Source organism: Pteropus alecto, unplaced genomic scaffold (genome assembly GCF_000325575.1).
Source record: "Pteropus alecto unplaced genomic scaffold, ASM32557v1 scaffold48, whole genome shotgun sequence".
In the NCBI taxonomy this organism is placed as follows: domain Eukaryota; kingdom Metazoa; phylum Chordata; class Mammalia; order Chiroptera; family Pteropodidae; genus Pteropus; species Pteropus alecto.
In genome coordinates, this window is record NW_006442110.1 from 2,304,495 (window position 1) to 2,321,141 (window position 16,647).

The 16,647-nt window shown below is 54.4% G+C and overlaps 1 protein-coding gene across 1 annotated transcript in view; it reads left to right on the plus strand.

Moving 5' to 3' along the window:
• The window catches only part of ZNF282 (zinc finger protein 282), a 19,686-nt gene that overhangs the window by 665 nt on the left and 2,374 nt on the right, over nucleotides 1–16,647 (plus strand). Inside the window, exons 2-8 of the mRNA XM_015596160.2 lie at nucleotides 1,822–2,241; nucleotides 8,641–8,767; nucleotides 9,103–9,222; nucleotides 11,158–11,280; nucleotides 12,654–12,767; nucleotides 13,825–13,938; nucleotides 16,570–16,645. Coding sequence (XP_015451646.1) covers nucleotides 1,822–2,241; nucleotides 8,641–8,767; nucleotides 9,103–9,222; nucleotides 11,158–11,280; nucleotides 12,654–12,767; nucleotides 13,825–13,938; nucleotides 16,570–16,645 — 1,094 coding nt within the window. The remainder of the gene's footprint in view (nucleotides 1–1,821; nucleotides 2,242–8,640; nucleotides 8,768–9,102; nucleotides 9,223–11,157; nucleotides 11,281–12,653; nucleotides 12,768–13,824; nucleotides 13,939–16,569; nucleotides 16,646–16,647) is intronic.

The following is a 16,647-nucleotide window of genomic DNA, read 5'->3' on the forward strand; positions in this document are numbered from 1 at the left end:
GTCGTGACCGCGGCACCTCGCGCGGGGCAGGAGGGGTTTGGCCGCCGCTCGCGGGCCCGCGGGGGATGTGCGCACAGGAGTTCTCCGCAGGTTACGCCGTAGCCGCTTTGACGGCGATTTTTAAATGCATTCACCAGGCATAACGAGTGACTCACTTTTCCCTTGCACCGAGTGTGACGGAGGGACGGGGGCCACTGAGAGGTGACTTTGCCTTCTCTCCAGCGATTGGCACACTCGGCTGCACGTTAGAATCACCTGAGCAGCTCTTAAGACTCCTGACGCCCAGGCCTTGTCCCAAACTAGTGAAATCAGCGTCTCTGGGATTACGAGTGGCAGCGGTCATTTCTTGGGGCGCCCAGGCTCTCAGTGTGCGGACGAGCTGGGAGCCAGTGCTCCGGAATCGTATATGAAGTGGAGGCGGCGGTGTTGAGAGAGGCCTGGAGGACAGTGTGGGAGCTGACCCTGGGCGGGACCCCCAGAGGCTCCTCTGCTGGGGGCCTGGTTCTCAGCGGGTTCTGACAGGAGTTCAGCCGGGAGTTGTCCCCTTGCGTTACATCATTCTTCAGCTTTAGGTCTCCACAAATCTGTGACACGTAAGCTGGGCTGGATGACTTTATAAACTTCCACTGTCAGTCCCTGTCCCCTTCTGTGGCCAGGCAAGTGTCTAGCCTAAGTAGGCCCAGGTGGAAGAACAGCCACCTCTTACGTAGCAGGTCTGGGGCCCAGGGCCCTGCTCCCCTTTCTCCCATGTCACGGAGTGATTCCCTGGAAGGTGTGAGATGTCCTTCTGTGGCTGTGACTGCTGATCCAAGTTAGAGAAGACAGTTGGCATGCTTGCCCAGGTCCCCTCTGAGCAGCAGGGGTCCATTTTGCCCAGCCCGGGGGCCTCTTCAGCAGCAACAGGAAGAACAGAAAATGGTCCCCCATAGTGAGGAGCCATTATTAGCCCCTCCGTCATGCAGTAAGCCTCATCCAGTAAGCCAAGTGCTGTTACAGGGTGGGGCCAGTTCCCTGGTCACCAGTGAACACATGATCACTCTCTCTTGGTCATAGGGCTCAGCTCCCAATGTGCACCCATGGGGACTCGCCTTTCAGGGTGAAGGCCCGGAACTGGGAGAGCGGGGTGGGCCCTGGGCCATGGGGTACCCCACTCAGTGAATGACATCTTTTTGGCAAATCTATTTTCATTTTGGAAATGTGAATGAATAGTTGTATATTGGAAAAAAGGCTGCTCGTCTACTTCCCTGCTGGGCTGCCTGGTGTCCCCCTGGCCGCGGCCTGCTGGGAAGTGGGCAGCAGCACTGACCTGAACTGTATTTTTTTGTTACCTGCAGCACCTAGAGCCGCTCCAGTTGGCACTGAAGCAAGGTGATGTAGAGTGGCCGCTTCTCGGTGCCTCGATTTCATCATCTTTAAAGCAGAGATAATCATGCCCTAACCTGCTTAGAGGTTCTGGGAAGATTAGGGTCAGATGACTTACATGAAAATTCTCACTTTGAAACAGAAAACACTAAGCAACACTAAAGAGTTCATCATGAAATCTAGCCCTTGAGGAAAGTAACTGTTTTGTTCAAAGAAAGTGCTATGTGACAGTTTAGGCCAAGGGTCAAGATGCGTAAACTAATGACCAGGATGACTCCTGCAGGCAAGAAATAGAAAGGCTGGGTAGGCGGCTGCTCGGTCCATTGCTGGGGACATGAATGAACACCGTAGCACGGGAGGCGGGGGCTTGGCAGAAGAGCGAGAATCTGTGGCATTTTACTAGCCGTGTTCTCAGGCAGGATCTCATCCCAGGCTGTCGCTTCCGCCCTCTGCACCCAGGCTCAAGAATGGGACATGGACGCCCGGCGACCGATGCCTTTTCAGTTCCCACCCTTCCCGGATAGGGCACCCGTCTTCCCTGACCGAATGATGAGAGAGCCCCAGCTGCCCCCGGCGGAGATCTCACTCTGGACCGTGGTGGCCGCCATTCAGGCCGTGGAGAGGAAGGTGGATGCCCAGGCCAGCCAGCTGCTAAATCTGGAGGGGCGGACAGGGACGGCCGAGAAGAAGCTGGCCGACTGCGAGAAGACGGCCGTGGAGTTCGGGAACCACATGGAGAGCAAGTGGGCCGTGCTGGGGACGCTGCTGCAGGAGTACGGGCTGCTGCAGAGGCGGCTGGAGAACATGGAGAACCTGCTGAGGAACAGGAACTTCTGGGTCCTGCGGCTGCCCCCGGGCAGCAAGGGGGAGGTCCCCAAGGTACGTGGTGATCCCTATAGGCAGGGATGGAGGTGAGGACCAGCACAGGTGAACAAACTCTCGATTTTATTTTGTTCTCACAAACTTCTCTGGCTCCCTGTTGTCTAACTTCCTTGAAAGCGTCTCTCCGCTTAAACAGCCCGGTCTTGGGTGTTCTCCGTCAGGGAAGTTGGCCTCCCCCTGTTCCCCAGCACATTTCTGTCTTTGAGCCTTCACTGTCACCGCTCCCAGCCCCTCCCCGAGGTGTCTGGGTGTCTGCAGATTCCTGAAGCTCTTCCTGCTTGGGTTTTCCACTTTAGCACCTAAAAGTGATCGTTTGTCATCGGTTGTCTTCGTATACGTTTGTCCGAACGTGGCTGGAGGCAGACCCCAAACCACGCTGATGGGAGTCCCTTGAAAGTCATGACCGCTACCCGCTGGCGGGCCCTTCTCACCGTCCAGAATCCGCGCTCCATTTCCCGTTCCGCTCGCTCTCTCACTCTCCCTCCAGCTCATCAACACTGGCTGTCGGCCCCGGACCCGGCCTCTGGTCCACCCAGGGAACAGGCACTCGACGGGGACGTCCCCGTGCAGCCGCCGCATGCATTCACCTGCCCGCCTGTGCCTTTTCTGTTCCCGCGGGCTTGCTGTCTCACGCTGTCCCACGCTGTCCCACGCTGTCCCACGCTGTCCCACACTGGAGGTCGCTCCAGCATGTCTCTGCTTTCTCTGTGCATCACCAACTCTTCCCCCCCGGACCGTCCCCACCAGCACGCAGACGTTCGGTGACACTGCCCTGTGGTTAGCACCTCTGTTCTCTGCTCGATAGAGCCGAAAATTCCTTCAGGGAGAGGCTGTCTGTGCTGTCTCCAATTCTTGCTTCCCCATTTCCTCTCCCTCCCCTTGTACCCTTTTTTATTATAGAAAATTCAAACACGTACTAAAGTAGACAGAAGAGTATAAGGAACCTTCCTGAACCCATCATCCAGCTTCAACAGCGAATAACTCTTGGCCGATCTCGTTTCGTCTGAATCCCAACCCCTGTCCTGCTCTCATGTGATTTAGAAGCCAGTCTCAGACGTCAATCATTATATTTATAAATATTTCAGTATGTAGCTTTGAAAGGTAAAGACTCTTTTTTAAAACCAATCATCTTAGTGGTATTATCCACCGCAACAAAAGCCTCAACCTCCTCGAAATCCTGGTGCTCAAATGTTCAGTCCTCTCCGCAGTATCATAGTTTTTCCCCGTTCGTGTATTTGCATCAGAACTGAAGCGAGGGCCGCCCATCGGTCCCGTCGAGCTCCTCACTGTCTGGGTTCTGCCCCTGTATCCTCCCAGGTCTCGCTCGCCATGTTCCTCTGTCCTCAGTGCTCCAGTAAAAGGGTCACTGGCTCACGCTCCCCGGCACCCACCCCAGCCAAATGTTCAGTCCTCTCCCCAGTATCAGTTTTTTCCCGTTCGTGTATTTGCATCAGAATTGAAGCGAGGGCGCCCATTGCGACTGCTGAGCCCCCCCACCCCCACCCCCCTGCCGCTTTCATTTTTCCCTGCAGTTCCCCGCGGAAGAAACCGGGCCATCGGTCCGTCGAGCTCCTCACTGTCTGGGTTCTGCCCCTGCATCCTCCCAGGTCTCGCTCGTCATGTTCCTCTGTCCTCAGTGCTCCAGTAGATGGGTCACTGGCTCACGCTCCCCGGCACCCACCCCAGTGGCTGCTGGGACATCTCCCTGCCTCGCTCCTCCTCACACCTTGGCCGGTTCCTTTCCCCAACTTCTCCTGTCTGGAGCGGGCCAGGGCTCGAGCCTTTGCTCGTTCTCTCCACCGTCCCTCAGGATTTCCGCCGGCCTCAGGGTTTTGGGCGCAGTCTGTGCGCTGTCGGCTCCCGAATGCCATCTCCCCCCGCCCCGCCCTCCTCAGGGTCTTGCCTGGACTTCCTTCCTGAACGCCAGGTGGACACTCCTCCCTGTGAAGTCAGCCTCTCCAGCTGGGTGTCGGTCACTTTCTCCGATTTAAGGGGACCTACCTGAACCTATCCTCTGCCTGGAACCCAAAGGCGTCCTCAGCTCGCTGAAGACAACTTTATCCTTCCAGTTGCTCGGGACGAAAGCCTCGGGGTCACACTGTCCTCCTCATTTTCTCACATCTTACTTCCAACATCTAGGAAATACTGTATGCTTTTTCTTCAAAATAACGTCCACAGCCCGACCACTCCCACCCACCTCCACTGCTCCCCGCACCGTGTGCTCAGGGCTGCCGTCACCTCTCATCTGGATTATGGCCATGGCCTTCTGCCTGGTCTCCTTGCCTCTGTCCTCGTCCCCTGCCCCAAACCATCTATGCTCAGCCAAGCAGCCAGAGCGATCCTTTTAAAATATCAACCAATCGTATGACGCCTCTGCGTAAAACCCCCGAGTGGCTTCCTGCCTTACTCGTGTAGCCCCCCCATTTTGGCAGCGGCCCCCTCTCTAGCCCCACCTTGCGGTACTCACCGCCACTCCGCCCCCTTCGCCCACTGCCGCCTGGCGCGCCGGCCTCTGGCCATTCCGCCAGCACACACCTCCCATCCCCCCTCAGGGACTTGCCTTCCCTGGGGACAGGCGTGGTTCGCTCCCTGTCACTTCCATCAAGGTCTGCTCGATTGTCACGTGGTCAGCATGGCCTTCTGTGACCACCAAAAGACCACGTGCCCCCGACCGCGGCACACGCTCTTCTCCGTCCCCGCTCTCATTTATGCCATCGGGCATCTTAAATATTTATTTATGTTTTGTCTTCTCTGATATTTACTTATGTTTTGGTTTTCTCTGACCAAAATCTAAATTCTGCTTGGTTCATTGCTGTGTCTCTGTGCCTATGACAGCGCCTTGCTCACAGCCGGTACGCAAAAAATATTTGCCAAGTGACTCCAGCTGGAGAGTTCACACTTCTACGGAGAAGACCGAGGCTTATCTGTCTTTGTATCTGCAGAGGCTACAACCCAGTGACTTTGCCAGAGGAGTCGTTTGACAGCGGCTTATTGAGGCCTCACAGAAACGAGTTGTCATAGTGGCCTGGTTCGCCCCTAAAACACTTCCTGCCACCGCAGCCCATAGACACTGGTTTTCATGTGGTTTGGCACGTGGTGCTTCTCTGGCATCTCACACACGGCCCTTCCTCTTGCCTGTGCTGTGCATTTTACCTCGGTGCTCCGACCTCGTGCGGCACACTCGTGTGTTCTGTGCGTTGGATCAGGCGTTAGGACCCTTGAGTTGACATGGACCCTCACAGAATAATGGCATAGTTATGGGGCCCGGAATCAGATGATGAGGATTTGAATCTGGGCTCGGCACATGCTGGTTTTCCTACCGCTGGTCAAGTATGGTTTTTGCTATTCTCAAGCCTCGATTCCCCGTTTGAAAGAATTGAAGTATAAATGAATCATAAATTAGTAAATTCCCAGCTGGTCCCTTTGAGCTTTAGTGTTTCCGTCTGGAAAATGAAGCTGACAGCATGCTTACTTTGTGGAGTCATGAGGATTCATTGATTTTGTTGATGGGACAACACTGTATCAGCCACCTATTTCTGTGTAACAAATTACCCCCAAACTTAGCAACCTAAAAAAAAATATCATCTTGCAGTTTTCTGAGGGTTAGAAATTCAGGAGCAGCTTAGCTTAGCTGAGTGGTTGTGGCTCAGAGTCTTGTGAAGTTGTCTACGGGCTGGACTTCCAGTCATCCGGAGGCCTGATGATCTGCGTCCTGTTGTGGTCCACTCATGTGGCTGTTGGCAGGAAGCTCGAGTTCCTCACCCTGTGGCCCTCCTCACAGGGCTGCTCGGGTGTCCTCACGACATGGCAGCTGGCTTCCCCTAGAGCGAGTGAATCAAGAGAGGGAGCCCAGGACGGAAGCTACGGTGTCTTTTGTGACCTGGTCTCGGAAGTTGTCCACCATCACTTCTTTAGTTCTAAGAAGCAAGTCACTAAATCCTGCTCATGCTCAAGGGGAGGAGAATGAAACTGTACTTTTTAAAGGGGGCTGTCACAGAATTTGTGGACGTATTTTAAAACCCCACACAACCGTAAAGCACCACGAGAATAAATTCGCGTTGCTAGCAGTAGTTATCATTGCTTGTGGACGCTTGGCTACGCTCGTTGCATTCTCTTTGTCAAATTCAGATCCTTCGTGCCTCTTGGATCCTGTTGTGTCTGTCAACTGCCTTATAGATTATTCATGGATAGTTTTGTCTGTCCGTCTAGACTGTAGGCCCCCTGCGGTCTCCGGCTACGTCTCAGATTTCTGCTATGCCCCGGCACGGTGAAGCTTTTACAAAGCGATGTCTGTTTCCAGCCGTGGACTATGGTTCCAGAGAGTTGCCTCTGCACAGAAATGGTGAAGTGAGGCAGAGGAGTTGGGATGTCAGAACAGATAATGAACTTGGTTTTGGATACATTTACTTAAAAGGCGATTCAATGGAGCCACTCAGGAGGCTGTCGAAATGTGAACTCTGAAGGGGGCAAGGGAAGTTGAAGGGTGTCATCTGCAAAGCGGTGACCATTAAAGCTGTGAAAAAGGGTGACATTAACAAGGGCAGAGAGAACAGGGAAGGGCAAGGGCAGAACCTTGGGTCCTGGGGGAGGAAGAGGGAGCCGCAGAGACGTGCCTGAGCCGGGCGGGCGGGGAGCAGCACGACGCAGAAACCACGCGGGAGAGAATTCCACAGAGGTGGCGTGACCTTGCAGAGAGGCGTGAAAGGGCGAGGGCTGACGAGGGGACCACGGGTGACCTTCCGGGTGTGGCTTCAGCGAGTGGGGTTCACAGGGTGAGGGTTCCAAAGATGCGTGGATTGTGAAGAAGGAAGGAAGCAAGCGTGTCCCTCGGGATTTTCCTGTGAAGGGGGAGCGGGTGGAGCCGTTTGGGGTGGCGGAGTCGAGGGGGGCTCTGGAAGACCCTGGCAGGAAAGCCAGCGGAGAGGGGAGACCGAAGCTGTCCGAGAAAAGATCGTTTGGGTGGAGTTTCACGGGCAGGAGGTGGGGGAGGAATCCAGGTTGCACGTCGTGGGATTTGCTTGGCCAGAAGAAGGGCGAGGAGGGGACGTGCCCACAGCCACCTGCGATCAGGATAGACTGGAGCGACAGGGGCGAGTTTGAGAGAAGCCTCCAGGGAACAGGGCCATGGGTCAGCGAGAGGCTTCCAGGGCGGCCTGAGGCAGGTGGGCGTCACCTGCAGAATTTCATGACTTTTGTCTCACAGCAGGAAACTAAAATGAAAAGCGCGGTCTGGATCGCTTTTCCCAGGGAGGAGATCCGCCCAGGTCTGTTGGGGGGCGTCCAGGGAATTAGAAGGTCTGGTTCTGTTTCTAAAGATGGCTGGTGAGTTGTCTGTCACTAGGTAGCATACAGGTGTGCACATGGCACCTGCCCAGGACGCCTTCAGGGCTATGAGCGCCTGGCGTTTCTGGTTTAAGTGAGGGTGCTGCCCGCCCACCAAAGTGCACATCAGTGGGTCTGACGCGCGGAGGGCTGTTCTTCTCCTTCTCCGAAAGGTGCCATGTAGGTGAGCTGTATGTGCAGGTACAAAGACCGACGGGCTCGCACTAGGGCAGGGGGCAGCATCGAGGGGCTGGATTTCACGGTGAGGGCCAAAGGCTGGGCGGGTAGAGGCGTGGAGGCGGCGGGAGGTAAGGCTGCGTGGCCGGAGAAGAAAGTCCAGTTATTAAAGTCACGGAGGTGAAACTGAATGATTCGGTCCAAGGCGAGGCCATCTGGTGAGTGACAGACAAGGATCCTGTGAAACCGCAGTACCAGCCGTGCGTAGCAGATGAGACGGCCTCCGGTCACAGCGACCGACGCGGGGCGCTAGATGGCTGAGGCTGCAGCAGGGCTGGCGGCCTCTGTCCAACACGTTGAACAGATCCGTGTTGACTCCAGACCGTGCGCTTCTACAGGCCTGGGGTGCCGCGGTGAACGAAAGCCATCGGGGTCCCGGAGCGTTAGCACGTGCCTTTAGATTTTACACGTCTGAGTGACAAAAATGTCTCTTTGTATGTAGAGGTGACCTGACCAGAAACACAGGTTTTATAACAGGGTTTTAGTGTACTTGGCTCACCGAGGCCCTCTCTGAGAACCTCCCACACCCCGTCACCCTGAGCGCCACAAGCACCGGCTTCAGCTTTACCTTCAGGTGCCCAGTTACCTGAAAGCGAATTTATGGAGGATGTAATGAAATGCTTTAAAAATAAAGGCAGCCGTCATCGTTCCGGGAGCAGCGGGAGATCGGGGGACAGAGTGGCCCAATCCCGCTGAGATGGACTGGGCTGGGCCGAGGAGGACGAGTCGCCGTGGAGAGCGAAGGCCGGGCTGCGGGCCGGGGCGGCCCGTGGCCCTTGAAGGGGATGTGGTGGCAGAAGCAGGCGGGGCGCCAGACTCACGCTCTCGTTGGCCCAGGTTCCGGTGACTTTCGTGGACATTGCTGTTTACTTCTCCGAGGACGAGTGGAAGAACTTGGACGAATGGCAGAAGGAGCTTTACAACAACCTCGTCAAGGAGAACTACAAAACCCTGACGTCCCTGGGTAAGGACACCCTCCTGCCTCTGGCCAGTGGTCCCGCAGTGGGCGGTGACATGCTTTCAACCCCTGGTCACACCACCTGGGCAGAGTGTTGCGTGTTTATGCCTAATGTAAACACAAGAAACGATTGGCTTATAATGCGAGGAAGATAGGATGATTCGTAATAGGATGAAAATTAAACACCCAATAACAGGGCCGATCATTGTGGAATCGAGTGCTATGTGACGCCACCACTATTTGAGGAGGGGGCTCGGGGAGGGAAGTGTCTGCCAATGCCCTTGGTGAGGACCCCTCGGTCACTTTCCCTGGGGTCTTCCTTCCCTTCCTACTCATTCCAGATGCGGAGGGGACAGCACCCAAACCAGACGCTCCGTCCCAGGCTGAGCCCAGGGAAGAGCCTTGCGTGTGGGAGCAGCGTGAACCGGGAGACAGAGAAATCCTGATGGATCCGGACACAGGTGATGGCAGCTGAAAAGACCCTCGTCCGGGCAGGGCAGGAGAGAAGCCTCTCCATCCTGGCCTGAATCCAACAGGGCTTCTCTTGAGTTGCTCATAGGGCCAGTTCTGCCGCCATTGAAATGGGGCGGTCACTTACAGGACGAGATTTCAGGGCCTGGATGCACACTGGGGATGTTCGTCCTCAGAGCCACGCAGCTCTGGACGCCCAGGAAAGCTGGGCGGAGAGAAGAGGACGGGGCGGGCTCCAGCCTGCCGAGGCCTGGTAGTGACCGGTAGTGAGAGGCCGTAGACCTGGGAGCGGCCCCAGGCCCGGCCCCGGGCAGGTGGCTGGGGACGGGGAAGGGGCGCGGACATGGACGTGTAGCTATGCTGTGGCCCGCTGTAAGACTGGCCGTAAGGCAATTTTGCCATAAAAGATGAAATAACAGGTTACTCGTGCTGACGCCAGTTGTCAGTTTGGTTTCATTTGTCCGTTGAGGAGGCTCTTGTAGTTACTCCCATCTTTACGTTACATAATCTTAGCCCTCATAGTGGTCTACGCGGTGACAAGTAGATGTGGCGATCTTAAAACTGGGGATGGTAACAACTGCACGTAAAGGCAGGTCGCATCCCGTGCTAGAGACTGATCACGCGTCAGTTTCCGCAAGTCCCCTGGGAAGCGGCCATCCCTCCCCCGCCCATCGGCACCAAGAGTTTACCAAGTATAAACGAGGTGGCTACTGATTCGCAAGTCTTCAAGAGCATCAGTTATCGATTCTTTGGTTGGAAACTGATAACTTCCCCTAACGAGGGAAGAAAACGTAGTGGGAAAGAGAAAGGGTGATGCCAAACGAGCAGACGAATCAACGAGCAAAAATTTAAAACAGTATAACGCTGCGAAGGAAAGACTTTGAAGACGATGTATTTTCATTTTTCATAACAAAGTCTTTTTCATTTGGTTATTAATTTTTCACGTTTCATCACATCCTTTTTAACGTCCCTCTTATTTTTCGTTATTTTATCTTTTATGGTGAAATTGCCTCATGGCCAGTTAGTTGTGCAGTGAGATGCTTATGGCAGAAATGTTTATGGCAAACGTGCTTGCGGCAAAAATATGTAGAACCTGCAAACGTCCGAGGTCAGCGGCTGTGGTAACCTTTCACCCTGAAAACACTGTAACCTCTCGGTTTTACTGAGTTTCATCCATCACTGTGCACGAGATCGGACAGGGACCTCTATGCCCCTTTTAAGGATGGGACTAGCAGACTGAGAGCCAGAGGGATCAAGCGACTCATTGGCTGGACTGGGGCGGCACAGTTGACACTAGGACCTACGTCTTCTGATTCCTCATCTAACTTCTTTCCTGCTGCCTGAGCCGTCTGCTTCCTGGGCTAGGACAGTGTGCCATAGATCCTTACAGGAGGAAAATGCCCTGTTTGTCACGTCTTGGGGTTACATAGAAGAGATCTCACTGTCTTTTATGCATAAGGTTGCTGCGCGTTATCCATCCAGGAATGGGGCTGGGTTGCATCTCTTTGCCCATCTAACGTCCTGCTGATCATGTATGCGTATGCGAGTGTGTGTCTGTGTTGTGTCTGGTCAACTCTTTCTAACTGGGGTGAAAATCAAGGACGAATGACTCCTACACAAAGGTCAAACTTATGGCCTGCTCCCGATCCGCACCCAGCCTGGCGTGAGGCTGTTTCTGGAACTCTGTTCCAGCTTTCGCACCTCATTTTGTCCTTCGGCCTGCCCCTTTGTCCTGGATGTTGATCGCCTCTCTGCTCCCGGGACCTTCTGCTCCTCGGGGTTCCCCAGAGTCACCCCCAGGAACCCGAGACTCCTGTGCTCTTCCCCGACGAGTGCTATCAGCCGTGCTCCCGACCCCAAGAGCGTTTGGGTGACGATCATTCAGGGAAAAAAAGACCCTGAATGATGTGATTCCGTGTCCCCAGGAGCGGAGCCCCTGGTGCCTGCGCAGGAAGCCCCCTCTCAGGTGAAGCGGGAGGAAGCACTGTGTCAGACCCGGGGTCAGCGGGGCCTTGAGGAACGAGCCATCCCCACGGAACCCGTCACCGGTGAGTGGGCGGAATAGCCACCGAGCAGGGTGCGGGGGGAGGTCCTGCAGGGTCCCGCAGGGTGCCCAGTGCTATGCGCCGTGCCTGCAAGACCGGGGGCCTGAGCTGGAAATGGGAGAGCTGTGCGTCCGGGATGGGCGCAAACGTGGCCCGGGGCGTTGACAATGTGCAGGCTCATCTGGGCTTAGTTCCGTTTCCTCTCTTTGTAATATCAGTTTTTAACTACCCCTTCCATCCTCGCGACAGGCACTGTCAGGGCAGCAGTGCTGTGTGAAGGCACCTTAGGGGGCTCTGTGGGCGGGGGGTGTACCAGTCCGTAACACCTGCCTCGGACCCAGAAGAGCCTTCGTTGTTTTATACAAGCCTTTACAGACTGTGGCCTCTGCACCAGGCATGGGCTCGGCTGCAGTCCTGTGGGGCAGTCTGGAAGGTTCCTCTTGGATGGCATCCAGCTGGACTCTGGGTGTGAGAACAGATGTGAGAGCAGATGTGTATTGGCATTCTCCAGAGACCCAATGGGGGCGGGGGGGTGTGCTTGTGTGTAGAGAGAGAGAAACAGATCAGTCGATTGATTGATTGATTGCTTGATTGATTGGAAGGCATCGGCTGGCACATCCAGAACCTTCAGATGGGCCAGCAGGCTGGGAAGCCAGGGCTGTCTGCTGGCAGAAATCCTTCTTCCTCGGGGGAGGCCAGCATTTTCTTTAAGGCCTTCAAATGATTAGGTGAGGCCCACCCGCATTATGGAGGGTAATCTGCTTTATTCAGAGTCTGCTGATTTCGGTGTTAAGTCCATCTAAAAAAAAATACCTTCACAGCAACATCTAGAATAATGTTTGACCAAATATCTGGGTACTGTGGCCTAGCCAAGCGGACACATAAAATTAACCAGCACAAGATATATTAACACACTATAGCCCTTAACTTATCCGCAGGTTAGATCTCCACAAACCTCATCCCCCTTAGTCAGAGCCTCACACCCATAGGTAAGTGATAACAGCGGCTGAGTTGAGGAAAGCCGGTTCCCTTGTCATCCAGCACCGTCCTCGAAGGCATCATGGATTACATCTTCCAAGAGATTTCAGAGATAAGAGGGTAAAGGAGGTTTAATAGAACCTCCTCTAAGCTCCTAAAGCACAAGACTCTCTCTCGAAGTCACTGTTACGTCGCTCCCTGACAGTAGCCAGTTATTCACAGCAAAAGCTCCGTTAAGTCCAAGCTGACTCAAACCTTTAACTACTTAGCAAAATTTAATTATACCCGACTCGTAGGGAAAAGACGTAATTGCATGAAATGAGAGATTTACTCAGAGCACAGACTCGTGGGCATTTTCATGTTCCCCAACACTTTTGCCACTCTGTCCCCATGTGCAGACTCGCCAGCCTCTGCCCAGGACCTCTTGTCCCGGATCAAACAGGAGGAGCCCCCGTGTGTGTGGGATCAGCAGGACTTGGCGGAGAGAGACATACCAACCGACCCCAATTCAGGTGAGCAGGATGCCAGAATGAAGATCGGGGGGACAGTCGCCTCTCAGCTGACTTTTCTAACTTTTGGCAAATCCACCAGCGATTGAGTCACTTTTGGTCAAAGACCAATGAAGGCTCAGAAAAAAAAAAAAAAAGTGACTTTGCACAGACTTTACAACTATTAGTAAAGTGAAGAGGGTTTTTCTAACGGAATCATTAAATCGATAGTTTGCTGTGTCACTGTGAATAATACTGAAACGACTCCACTGACTTTTGAACAATACATATGACCAAAAAGGCTTCTGTGACAAAAAGAAAGTAATTTACAGTTTTTGGAATTTTTGAGTGAATACTAGTTAGATGTCTCCCAGCAAACGTCTGAGCAGGGGCCAGACCTAAAGGAAAGCATAAAAGAACCGTAGGGAAGCCCAGGGCCTGTGTGTGGGCACGTGCGTGCGTGCACGCGCGCGCGTGTGTGCGTGTGTTCACATATGCTTGCAGACCTGGAGAAATCCAGCGGCATCTTGTTCGGTGGCCACCTCCCGTACCAGGACGTAAAATCTAGCATAGCTTGTAGTTTTTCAACTCTACAACCTTACGCTGGGGAGGTGGAGACGGTTCCAGGGCGGAAGGGCAGCTGACCCTTCCCTCATAAGGAGCCAGTCTCCACTGCAGTTCTTACAATGACCTTTGGTCACCACTTCTCCCATCGCTGATTTTTAAGTCCTGCCTCTCCTCCCTTGGTCCCGTGGGTGTCAGAGACCAGGCTGCTCTCTGGCCTGTCCGGGACCCATAGGCTGCTCTGGGGCTCAGTGGACAGAGTCAGAAGACCTGGGTTCTGATCCTGGCTCTGCCGCCACATAGACCCGAGACAAAGCTCCTCATCCCTGGCCACCTGGGGTCCCATTTAGGCGGGCATGAGCTCGGGGAGGACAGCCGGTAAATGAAACAGGTACCCAAACTGCCACATGCCCTGTGAGCCGGAGCCACAGCCTTCGCATGTGCTGGTTTTCAAAGCCTGGGTGGGCGGCTCGGCAGAAATGAACCGACACTAAGTCTGCCTTCTCTCCTCGAACAGAGTCCCTGATCTCAGCACATGACATTTTGTCATGGATCAAGCAGGAGGAGCAGCCGTACACATGGGGCCCGCGTGACCCCATAGAAGGAGAGCCCAGCTTAGACTCTGGCCCCGGTGAGTACTGCGCCCCGGGCCCCCTGGGAGTGTCGTCCAGAGGGAGGGCTGCTTGCCCCAGGCCACCCCCGATAAGGCGATGCTCGGTCACGGTGGCCTTTCAGTGGTCTCTACCAGAGCACTGTCCCCTTCCCTTTTGGAGCTGTGGTCATTTCCTAGGGCTGTCTTAACAAAGTCTCATGAACTGGGTGGCTTTAGACAACAGAAAGGTGTTGTCTCACAGTTTTGGGGACCAGGAGTGCCCTCTCTGAAAGCCGTAGGGAGCCCTTCCCCACCTCTTCCTAGCTCCGGCGTTTGCTGGCAGTCTTCGGCGTTCCTGGGCTTGTAGCTGTGTCACCCCAGTTCTCTGTCTTCACGTGGTGGTCTCCCTTTGTGACTGTGTCTGTGTCTTCACCAGGCCATCTTCTTATAAGGACAGTCATATAGGGTCAGGCCCCACCCCCAATCCCACTATGACCTCATCTTCACTAATTACATCTGCAAGGACCCTATGTCCAAATAAGATCACATTTTGAGGTCCTGGGGGGTTCAGATTTCAACGTATCTTTTTGGGAGATACAGTTCAGCCCACAGTAGCAGGGGAAGGCGAATGGGCTGGGAGTGAGCGGAGCCGGTGGGGCCTGAGCAGGTACTGTTGGCAGCAGGTGGCTCACATACTGGGAAACACTGGCCACAGTACTCAAGCCGGTTATGAGCTGACACCCCAGTGTCACTGGTGAAGATCCTCAAGCTCAAGGAGGGAGAGGGGCTATTTTTCCCCCAACAAGTTTCCGACCAAACATCTCACCCGACTTGGGTCTCGGGTGAAACTCCACTCATTGGCCCGGGGCTGTAGGCCTGTGCTTGTGGATTATCTAACACTCTGAGCGCATGGCCAGCGTTCCTTGCCAGACCCAGTGCCATCGCCCTGAGAACAGCTGAGTTAGTGTCTTCTGATCGGTTGGAGTGTTGAAGGGGCAGCTAAACATATGTTCCTTGTCCATACTCCTGACGCCCTCTAAGAGCTTAAAATCCACGTAAGAGCTGAGGACACAGGTCATTTCTGGTCCGAAAGGCTATTTCAAACCCAGGTAAGTGGATCCCCATTGTCAGTGAGACAAACTTAGTTCAGTCTGGAGAGCGGGGAGGGGCTGGGGGACTGAGCAGGGGACAAGAGAGGAACAGTATGTGTCCTTGTTTAACACAGAATTCAAGGTAGTCTTCTTTCTAACCTGTCGGTGGGGTGAGATGAGACAGGGAAAGCCAGAGACTCTGAGGCCAGGGAGAAGTGACAACAGCTCTACAGCTCCCAGGCCACCATTTCTAGCTTTGGCCTTGAAGGCATAGATACCAGTTTATCACACATCATGCCAGGAGATTCTACCCAAACCTTTGTCCCTCAAGGCTATCTTTTGATTTTCGCGAGTCAGCTAGGACCACGTGGGCCTGGAGGAGCCTTTTCCTCCTGTGCGGTTGTGGGGACAGATCTAGGGAAGCCTGTGCGGAAATTGCAAGACTCTGCAAGTTACTGGACCATTTTACTTCTTCAGTTGGACGTGCTAAGCCATAGAACAATTTGCCTCGTGTTGTTTTATCTCTGGGAGGCCTTGGAACTTTAGCATTTTAGCAGGACACGCCCAGAGTTTGGGAGACGGGGGTATCTGGAGATGCTTCTCCTGCCTGCCCGGTCCCAAAGCCTCTTACCAAGAGCCCCTTGTTTTTCTTCCAAAATGAGCCTGCCTTCCAGTGTTAATTTTGGAATGTGAAATTAGCAACTCACCTGTGATTTTTTTGAACACCAAAACACATCCAGTGTTGGGGTTGCCAAGGACAACCGGATGGACTTTTGGTATCCCGTGGCACAGCCATCCGGGTAGGGGTTGGAAGGGGAGAGGGTGGTGAGGATAGAGTAAAACTCAGAAGTACTTGATAGCCGTCTGTCCCTGCCATCCTCCTTCAGACTTCAGCCTAACAGACACCAGACTTTAGTAAAAGGAATGCCCGACCTCATAGATTAATGAGTGCGCATTCGCCCCTGCTCTCTGACAGCCCGTGTAAGACAGGGACACAATCTGGTTCACCCAGAGGTAGACTGCTTGAGGCTCCAGGGAGTCAGAAGTAGGAGGAGGACTCTGGAGTCTCATGGTACCAGGCGCTTTCCCTTCCGGAGTGAGTGCTGGTCAGGAGCAGGAGCCAGAGCCGGGTTCCCCTCCCCCCCCACCCAGATGCCGGCCCCCAGAGAATGTGATTTGAGAGCACCCTCCTGAAATTCTTACATTATGCACTGCCTTAGGTTAAAAGTGTTTCCAGCCTCCTTTGGTTTCTGTTATGTGACAAATATCTACTTAGTGCCTTCTCTGTGCCAAGCAGCCCCCTTGCATCCTGGAGGCATGTTCTGTCCTAAACGCTGCTGCTTACTTGACTCGCTTCTGGTGCCCTCTAGGTGGCTTTGGGCAGGTCAGAAGGTCAAGGAGCCCTAGAGCCATGCGGGACGTGACCGTGACCGCTTGCCTCGTTCAGCCTCATTTTGTAGAGAACCTGAGGCCCAGATCACCTGTGACTCACGCCAAGCCACAGAGGAAATCGGGGACGCTGTGGGGTCCTGGGCAGAGCGCTGGCAGCCTGTCACCTCTCTGTGTCTCCCCCCTCCAGGTGACAGCCTGCTGCTGGTGAAGAACCCGGCCCCGCAGCCCCAGCCCGCTCCGCCGAGCCAGCCCCCGGCCGCGGCGG